This window comes from Brachionichthys hirsutus, unplaced genomic scaffold (genome assembly GCF_040956055.1).
Source record: "Brachionichthys hirsutus isolate HB-005 unplaced genomic scaffold, CSIRO-AGI_Bhir_v1 contig_1324, whole genome shotgun sequence".
NCBI lineage: Eukaryota > Metazoa > Chordata > Actinopteri > Lophiiformes > Brachionichthyidae > Brachionichthys > Brachionichthys hirsutus.
In genome coordinates, this window is record NW_027180574.1 from 68,603 (window position 1) to 79,028 (window position 10,426).

At 43.0% G+C, this 10,426-nt stretch overlaps 1 protein-coding gene across 1 annotated transcript in view; it reads right to left on the reverse strand.

Moving 5' to 3' along the window:
* The window catches only part of LOC137916016 (ADP-ribosylation factor-like protein 15), a 47,234-nt gene extending 37,973 nt beyond the window's left edge, over positions 1 to 9,261 (reverse strand). The window contains exons 1-6 of the mRNA XM_068759139.1: positions 9,187 to 9,261; positions 8,810 to 8,889; positions 7,123 to 7,239; positions 5,829 to 5,895; positions 4,888 to 5,116; positions 3,220 to 3,279 (exon numbers count right to left, since the gene is read on the reverse strand). Coding sequence (XP_068615240.1) covers positions 3,220 to 3,279; positions 4,888 to 5,116; positions 5,829 to 5,895; positions 7,123 to 7,239; positions 8,810 to 8,889; positions 9,187 to 9,261 — 628 coding nt within the window. The remainder of the gene's footprint in view (positions 1 to 3,219; positions 3,280 to 4,887; positions 5,117 to 5,828; positions 5,896 to 7,122; positions 7,240 to 8,809; positions 8,890 to 9,186) is intronic.
* Positions 9,262 to 10,426: the final 1,165 nt, after the last annotated feature.

Consider the following 10,426-nt stretch of genomic DNA (forward strand, 5'->3'; position numbering starts at 1 on the left):
CCACAGATGTGCGCACATACTTTGTCCGTTGTTGCTCATAAACAAAGGAGTGGATGTTTTGTAATGTTTTTGCGGTCTGCTCATCCTCTCTCGCTTACGTGTGCGTGCGGCTGTTTCCCAAAATCTGGAACGCTTTTATAAAAAAAAAAATCTAAACAAAACCAAATACAGGTATTTATAATCGAATTTGAACATCCAAAGTTTAACGACGTGTTTCTCACACATTTTACACAATTGTGTGTTCCACAAGTGTCAATGTCACCAATCCTTGGGAGTCCATGACCGAGTCTTTCATGGATGTCTCTTTTATACACATTTTTAGGTGTGTCATTTTTATCACCTGCTGCAAACATTAGCATTAGCCTAGTCTTTTTTTTTGTCTTGGCCGAATTTGTTTGAAGTGGGTTACGGCCCAACATAATCATATATTTACACACGTCAATTATGTTGATAGCATGGAACAATAAATATTTAATACTTATACTGTTTATATTGTTTTAGGATTAGTAGATGTTTTGCACAGCCTTCCAAATCTTTAGGGAATTGGGAAAGCACACAATGGCCTAATACATGAATAATACATAAGATGGACACCAATATAAACAAGCATTGCTGCATTGTGACGATTTGCTGCACAGGTAGCCATCATCATGCTCATGTGCACACTTACAACCATTTTGAAATGAAAGCAGAAAAACCTTTAATCCGACACACTAAAGCACGTGTATTTACGTATGAACTGTCTGAGTAGTATATTGGAATAAAGTAAGGAATTGGAAAGCCTTGCACTAAATATTGTTTAAAGCTGAACACTGCAAGTGCAAATCAAAAGCGCCAAAGGGAAGGAGTGCTGATTATTTGACCACTTTTTCATCATCTGTCAGTGCATGGCATAAATGCACACTGTGAAATGGCCCGTCTAGACTTTACGTCACAGTACTGGCACATTTACACACACGCTCATACACACACTGAATATATTATCGCCCCATCTTTGTCTGTGGAGGTGCCTCTCCCACCTCGTCTCAATAACTGGCAAGAGCTGGATTAAAAGAAAAAAGAGTGGCAGACTGAAATGCTAAATTGTCTATGCTAACCAACTGATAAAATATTAAATTTGATTTATTCAAATGAGTACAAAAAGACTTGACAACATGGATATCCATTTTTGGTGCAGTGTTTGAGACACAGCCTGCTCTATATCTATATTTGGGTTTATTTTACACATATTTGTGCACATTTTCAGAGATTTTACAGATGAGTACAAGGAGAACGAAGCAATGTCACCGGTAATGTTTGGTGACAGTGTAGCTACAAATCAAGCAAGGCATCAAAAAAAAAAGTGTTGAGGACCGAAAAAAACTCCTCTCAAGTGTCAATGCACTTAATGGCAATGGCTTCGGCCCACCGATAAGAACATTGCTGCCTCTGCGTTTGCAGCTCTGCGTTTATATCAGCTCCTCCTATCGTTGCCATTCTTGTTAAGGTCGCCGCTTTTGACTCGTTACTGCCGTCTTGTGGACGTCATAATACAAACACAAAGGATGCCTGGAAGTATCTGCGCACTGGCGGACGCACTTTTTGAAATGGACACGTCTATTTTCACATATAAATGTGTGTAAATGAGCTTTTACACACGCGTTCATACCACGCAACAGATAGGACACCTGGATCCCAACTCAAAGTGGCATGTTTTGGTCACTCTCCACTCCTTGCTGTTTTTAAGATGTGTTTGCACACTAAAAGTGCTGACCTTAACGTTTGCTTCTCATGCGCCCTATTCCAGTACAACTCTAGCCATCTTTATCTCAAGGATGAACTGGGATAAATAATAACTTGGCTGCCAAACAAACGAGAAAGAAGGAATGTTTAAAAAATAAATCAACCAAGGCTTTAGGTTTCATGAGGAGAGCGCTTTAACTGCTAAACTTACTCTATAAAAAGGAATATGGATTCACAAATATTAAATGTTTTAGAATTTGAGTCCTCAATATTCTTTCTGATCTCTTGCAATTAGGTTTGTTTACATAAGCAAGAATTACTTTAATGTCTTTTTTGTTCTATGAAGGGAGAATACCTCATTGACTTTCAGATAATATACAGAAGTGTTTCACACCTTTGCACTTCTAACCGTAGAAGCAGTTTGCATGACAACATTTCACCCAAATAAGTTTTGTTGTGGGGAATAATGGACTTTGAGGGGGGCAACCAGAAAAAAAAGACACCCGATTTTCATCATCCTTTACTGTGGCTGCAGCCGACACTAATGTATCCAAATCCAACATGCCATGCCTGGGACCAATGCTTTTCCAACCACAACAATGTCCCACCAGACTGGCTTTGAACCAAACTGGGAAAAAAATATTTTGAAAACCCTCTAAAGCAGTCTGTCCAAATTTGGTAGCACCCTCGTTGGTGGTCCCCCGGTGCCTCTTTGAGTGTGTTAGTGTCTGAATCTGAGCCCTGCATGGTTTTCATTTTTTCAGAAGGCCGGGGTAGATAAGCCTTCAAAACATGACCGGCACCTGTCATGAGCTTACAATGCGTCGCAATACAATTCATTTCTGCTTGTGGCTACATTGATTGTAGGTGAAGGGATAGTGCAGACACCCCCCCCCCCCCCCCCATTTAGACTCCTCTTAAGGACCGGAAGCTTCCCACTGCGTTCAGTCTGTTTACAAACCTCTACCTCAAGATCCCTCGTGGGCGCTGATTAAATGGCTTCCTCGAGTGATGTGCATTTCCAGGAATAAGAGGGTGCAGATTGCACAACCACCTCAAAGCACATCAACAGGTCTGACGTCAATTGTCACCTGTGACCGAAAGGCGTGATGGCACAAAAATCACAAACTTCCTTTTTAGTGAAAATAGCTCATGTTGAGAGATGGATGATAAAACATTTATTATTTGAAAGGAAAAACATTTAAAACAAACAGCCAATGTGAACATTTATTATTATATTAATAGGGTACATTTTGTAACTAAATATTTAAGCCAGTGCTTCCCCTACCATTATTAAATTACCGGTAGTTGCAATGTTGTTGCTTTGTGATTTTTAAAGCTCACTTACAATCACTATATAATGTTAACTCCCAGTCAAGGCTGCAGCGAGCCAATGCAACTGGGATGGCCCCACAAAAAAAAATTAAAAAAAATTGTTCCATCAAAAAGAGGAAACTGTCAAATCAAAATCCCGAAAGCTTGGCATGAGTTTCTTACCTCCAAGTTCTTTTACATTCAAGATGGCATTTGGAAACGGTACTGCTTTGATGCTGAAACCTGAGAGGACAAAAATCAAAGTCAATTATTGTAATGGAAGTGTCTGCGTGTGTGTGTGTGCACGCATCTGGGGATGACACATGTTACTTTTTAGGAATGTTGGCTGCATTACCTTCCTATAGTGGGAGAATAGCTACAAAATAGATTGAAACAATCCAGTTAATCATTGACCCCGGGATATTTGGTGTTCCTGTTTCCAAACCACCAGCAGGTGAGTGCAATAATAACTGACAACATGTTGTGTATAATGAAAACCAAAAGACAATTACACATCGTGTAACCTGAATTGACAATAACAACAAGAGAACCCAAAGTGAACTTTGCTCCATGTTGTACGATACAACTAATGGACCACTTTGTATTCTGCGGTTTGTTTGTGTGGTTGCACAGTAGAAATGGAAATGAGAGAGAATTATGGTTGCCCAATTTAAACTTTATTCTCACACACAGGAGACCTGAGGGACAACAAAATATGATTTTCCAAAGACCTGTCTTAAGTTCTATATTAATTTATAATAAAAAAAGCATTGTTTATAGACACTGCAAAAATGGGAATCCACAGAAGACGTCCCCTGCATGCTCTTCACAATCGTTCCTCTGCAGATCAGACATTACTAACAGCTGTATGTCATTTCAGAAGAATACAGTAAAATAGTTCTTTGCACAGACAAACAATAAGCATAGTTGATCTATTTAGGTCTCCTTGTTAGCAGACAGGTGTTCACTCCCTAGAACAGGGGTGGGCAACGTTTTTGACTCGTGGGCCAAAATGGGTTCTAAAGTTTGACAGAGGGGCCGGGCCAGGAACAGATGGATGGAATGTTTGTGTGGACTAATATAAATGACACGTAAAAGCAATTACATGAAATGATTTGGCCTTTGACAGGTATCAAAGCATGAATACGCAAGGCTCATTGTCCAGATTACAGGGAAAAGATAAAGAATGAGGTTTAATTATAATAAAATTGTATTTAATGATATCATTTGGACAAGTTCGGCGGAATGGATTAAAAAGCCTGTGGGCCTTAGTTTGCCCATGCCTGCCCTAGAACCACCCCCTGCCACAAAGTCATACACAATAATACAGGGCCCACATTTAGGAATATATTTGTACGTAGCTTCTTGTGGTGAACGTGCAAAATGACCTATTCTAAAATGGGGCTTCTGCAGCATGTCAAAACTGACTGTGGAAAAAGCCAGATGAAGAAAAAGGAATGTCAGTGTCCTTAAGGGATTGCGCTGTGTATATGGAAAGCAGACTGCTGACTACCGAGAGAATGATGTGCTAGCCCTAAAGCCTCTTCTTCTGGACATACTTAACACCAGCCTCCACTTGAATGGAAGAAAGACAGAGTATTGGCTGGTGAGATAGAGCAGAGCATTTCTGGCAGTAGTGCCGGGAGTTTGAAAGCCATACTGAAGACATTCTTCCTTTTGTTGGAGGACTGTAAAGCCTGGACAGTATTATACATATGTGGTTTTATTCTAGGGGACGATATCTTCCTTTAAAAAAAAAAAATGAAAGCACACACACCAGAGAAGGGAGATTTCTATTGGCTTACACATAATAATGCACACAATGATTCTCCAAATGTTCAGTGCATGTACCTGTGGTGGGTAAGATGCTGTCGCCGCCCTCATTACAGAGTCGTGAGAGCAGGCTGGTCTTTCCAGCACCTGTCATGCCAATGCACACCACATCATACTCTGGTCTTGGTGGCGGCGGTCCTTTACAGCAAAGTGCCCGGAAACACTGAAGCAAAACAAATGAAACAATGAAGAAAGCGATTGATAAGGATTCGGAATTTGGAACCAAGACAAGCGCAACACAAAGACTCTTATGAGTATTATCTTCGTATCATTGGGAAGGAAATTCTACAACGAGTAAAAACAGGCCTGATTGGAAAACAAAATGTCAAGTAATTTGAATCCGACTGACAAAGATTCATTGTGTCAGATTAGGTGATCACGGGGCCAGAAATTCTTACCACAGCTTGGTTGGAAAAGGAACAACGCTAAAAGATTTGGCACTGATCATTTGTTCATGTTGCGCAACGTCACATCAAAGAGGCGCGCCAACCATGGCTACATAAATACTTTACAGAGAAGTAAACTACAGCGACCCATTCCTGGGTGTCATGACCAGAACACTGGGGATGGTAATGCGCTATGTAATAAATAATTTACATGAGCTGCAAACTCCTTTATTGTTGAAAAAGGTCGCTCTGCCCAGGTCACGATCATTATAAATAGTACTTTTGCATGATAACCCCGACTCTAAATGAAACATGACAGATTTGCAGTATACTCTGATAAAGATACAACAAACTAAGAACCAAAGAATTGCTGATCAGATACTGGATCCAACACATTTAACCAACAATCTACCAGAATGTGTTTTAAAAAGTGATAAGCATAAAATAAGAATGAATTCACATGAGGTTTTACACTCATGACTTAATGAAATCAATGAATGCAGAGTAAAATAATAGTCTATGCATGAATCTGAATTCTGGTGCAACATATTTTTGTGTCGTCTGCATGTAGACCTCGTCTGACTGGGCCTTTATGGCGGTCAGAGGCAGACCTGTCAGTCCATGAATCACCGAGGGCCTGCTGTGAGACATTAAGGGGCAAATGCAGTGTGAACCGTGAATGGGGTCTTTAAACTTCTGTAGAGAGATCAGTATCCAAAAGTAAAAAGAGATCTCTTTTATTAGCAAGACAGGAACCAGTCTGGACAAGGCAGGGTACACACACACACACACACACACACACTCTCATCCACCATATCACATTTCACTTGGAAGAACATCAACATGAGATTGCTTAATGCTCTTGTCAAGGGATGACCCTGTTCAACACACTGCTACTCGGTTCAATCAAAGATGCTGACAGGAAGGAAAACATTCAAAGTGCACGTGAACTGCTCCACATCTGTGCGCACATTCTCCAGGTGTGCTTGGGCATGCCATTACAAATGTATGATGTATGACTCAGTGGGGAGAAGCAGAGCTAAACAAATGTGTCAACCTTTAAGTATTTTTGGCAAACTTTAAGAATTTTGACTTGATATTTTTGTTTTAACTGCAGCCTGCTTCTCATCTTGGAATTAATGATGATAAATGAAGAAGGATATTCTTCACACAAGCAGCAATTGCTATGGGAGACGGACTTTACTTCCTATAATCTGGAGGGGAACAAGAAAGGGCAGACTGTGGCTGCCTCAATTCTTCCCCGTACCCCGAGACATCAATGGCCACCAGGGTCAGTTTTCAGAGCCATGCCAAAACAGAGCTGTTGTTTGATGGAGATGAGGGGGAGTCTGCTTCAACAGAACCAGACGTCGATTTAGCAATCCGAGCACCCCCCCCCCCCCCCCCCCGACTCCTTGGTGAACCCGTCAGTCTGCTCAAACAGGAAACATCCTCCACTTGCAGAAAAATGGTAAGATCAGAACCACACGTGTGTCACAAGGGGGAACACATGTAAAACTTGGTTTGATGATGTCATACTGTTCTGCTTCTTGCCCGCCCCCCGTCACCTCTACAAGCCACATGTAACTCTGCAAGGTTAAATCTCCCTTTCAGCCGTCAATCCAACAAACTGACAGGTAATTCTCGGAGGAAGCAAAGGATTGAAACATGGAGCGATGGAATCACTATGGAAGAGTCACTGAGGTCCAATAAGGAAGCTATCTGAGGTGGAATGATCGTTAATTATTAACTTTATATAGTTATACCTGCTGAACCTAGTTCAGCAGGTATAACAGGGAAGTAGCCTTCCTAATACTTCACTGATCATATGCAAGCTGAGAGACAGAGCAAACCCCACCGCCGCTACCTTCCCGTAAAGAGCAGATTCAGACAAGCTTCCAAGGAGCATCCGGGGCCTGACCCTGGAGTCCCTGTGTATACAGTGGCTCCTGGGGGAGAGAGGTTGAAGCGTCCACCTCTGGCCCTTTGACAGCCCAAGATTGAAGAGAAGAGCTCACAGAAGCAAAATAAATATGTCCAAAGGCCTGAGCTTACCTCAAGACACGGTACTTCCCAGTTAAGTACACACTCAATGAAATAAGAGACACTGAGACCGGGAGCTCATATGAGACAGCCTAATGACGGCGACTTCCAAAAATCTCCAAAGGCATTCCAGACGGACAGCTGAGATTAAAACTGAATGCGAAGTCGGCAGTTCTCTGAATGAAGATCGAGTGATATACAATGAGTTCACATACATGAATCGAGTTGGAAGAACATTCTCATGCGCACCATCACAGATAAAGCGTGTGCCTTTTAGAGGCTTATTAGCTTCACTTCCTTGTCAATTTAGGTCATTATCAAATGTCTATGGGGCTACTAGTGAAATGGGAAGAAGACAATCTTCAGGAAAACCAAATAAAACCGTGCCAAACCACTCGACATAAAAAGTCGTTGCTCGACTTTATTGATTGGCTACCTCTTATAGGATTGGACACGTTTTAATTGTGGTTCCCTGAAAGACCTGCCGAGACATTACCTCACTGTGAAAGCTGATTAGACTTGATTTATGTAAATGAGCAGACACTGCGGAACAGACGTATCGCTGAAGATGCAACGCAGCAAGGCTGCACTTCTTCAGACAACTATCTTCGTAAATAACGCAAGACAGAAAGAGTGAAAGAAAAAACCGCCTCCAGCCTTGAATTTGAAAAAGATGTAAAGACATTTAATGGGTAACATAAGTGGGCGTCCTGGCAGCAGACCAGAGCTCAGGCACATTGGGACAGAAGCTGAAGACACTGATGCTGGTTTACCAGCGGTTCCATGCAGATAGGTGTGTGTGTGTGGGGGGTGTTGGGGGTGTTTCAGTGATTGGAAATCCTACTTCAGTTTTGAAAAACTGAACACTACCCACTCTGGGAGTGGATTTCATTCCAAAAACACTGAACAAAAGAGCTCTGGCTTTTAGGAGCAGTTACCTCCATGACTGCCTTGCCTCAAGTGGGCACGAAGCTCACACATATTTTGTACTTTGGCAAAAACACAGCCGGCGTTAATCTGGAGATCCGTTACTGTGATGAAGATGTGCTTGCTACTCAAGACCAGGCAAACTTTATGTTTTGCTACACATCAACTGATATGTTTGAACTCCTGTATATCTCTAGGTCCAGCAATGGTGCTAACGAGTGTAATAACGCCTGCTAAAACCTGTAGTATCACATTAACATCCAGGATTTCCAATAGCTAGGCATACCGCAGAGCAAACCGTGACTGCCAGTTTACACATGCTGTGGCTTGATTTCTCAACAACAGTGGAGCTGGGGGGGGGGCAGGAAAAAAGGGAAAGGACATCTGAGCCACTTGCCTCTGGGAGTCATACCCACCACAGACATGGAACGAGGATGGGTAAGCAGGCCATTTTTATTTTTCCATACCAAGTGTCGGGACAACACTTGTGTGCAGGGCTCACTCCTGACCTTTGGGAATGACAGTCCTTTATATGGTCGTCTCGACAGAGGAGCGACGCTGACAGATATGTGTGTAATACACACCAGCCGCAGTCATAACACAGGCCTTCAAAACCAGGGGCAAGTGGAGGGTGGGAGTTGAGAAGGGCATGCACGAAGGCAGCCTGTCAGGGATGGGAGCAAGAGTAGAGGGATGTAGAGGAGCTGCAGAGGGTGGGCAGGGAAAGGGGGGATGGAAGGGGCACATTCATTCATCCTCATTCATCTTCTTCCCCCTTGTTGTTGTTATTTTCCGCTTTGAAGCTAGATGGGGGGGTGCACGGTGGGACACTGTGGTTGAGTACAGTGAGGGAAGGGGTTGCTCGGGGTGCACTGCATGCCATTCTCGTTGAGGGGTGAGAGTGACATGCAGCTAGACACACAAGGAGGCTCACTAGACCCTTCCGATGCTTAGTTGTTACCGCACCAAACACAGGCTGCTGTAGGTCTGGATCGACGGCGCATCGCAGCACCTGCATCCCTTTATTCCACTTCATATCGTAAAATCATTTTCATTCAAAGACATTGGACTGATCCAGTCCTCCTGTTGACTCATAATGCCTCCCATACCAGCGTTCTTAGCAGAACCGCCGCCACCTCTCGACTCTTGTGGCAGCATATTTCCCCTCCCCGAGGCTGCAGGCATGATGATACCGTAGGCACGATGCTTGTCACTGCGTGCATGATTGACTGGTTTCTTAAGAATTAATTGCAAAATATGGATTTGGCAGCAAGCGTTGTGGCATTCTTTCATCTGTAGCTATGGGCGATGAAATACAAGATTTACTGCACTTGAGAAATGATGGCCAACTAAGGACACTAAACAGGTGCCGTTCATTACTCCTGCATCAGAAATAGATCCATGTGCAAGTGCAGACAGAGATACACACACAGCGTACAGACACAGACACTTGGAGGGCTCGCATCCCCATTTTCATGGTTGGACAATTCAGCACCATTTTGGTACAATATTCTCTCATCTTGAATCTGATAACTGGTGGATTGGGATATCTCAGAGATATACTGAGCTTCAATGACCAGCACAAAGCCAAAATAAGATGACCCCGGACAAGCTCAGCATCTCGTGTGTTGAAGGAAGCCATGTCGTACTTACTTTAGTAAAACAACCCGCAAACTTTTACAGGTGTCCTCCTGCGTGAATGTGGGGAAACCCAACATTAATATTGTTTCACTTGTCACAGTTTTGCAGGGACATTATCCCTTCACTGTAGAGCAACTCAAGTCTATTATTCCGTCTGCTCTCTCTCTCTTTCACTGTGTCACTCCCCCCACTCCCTCCCTCCGGCTTCTCTATTCATTCATCCTACTTGTGTCTGTCTGGCCCTTGTTTCAGAGCATCGAACACCATTTCCCTGACACTAAGGTGTCTGGACAAGGAGACAAGCTTGAACACACATAGAGACAAACAGAGAAAGGCCCAGAGTGAGGTCAGAGCGCCCCCCAGCTTTCTCCTGCTACACACTGCATCCAGTGCACTGCAAAGGTGCAAGCAAAAACATTTAGCCAACTTGGTCGGTTGATTGGTTCTCAGCTTCCAGTAACAAAAACCGTGGGATTTGAAAGAAGGACAGAAATGTTGCAAAACGCATTTTGCGTTAGCAAAGCCTGTCAAAAATGCCAGTAGATTCCCACAGAACATGG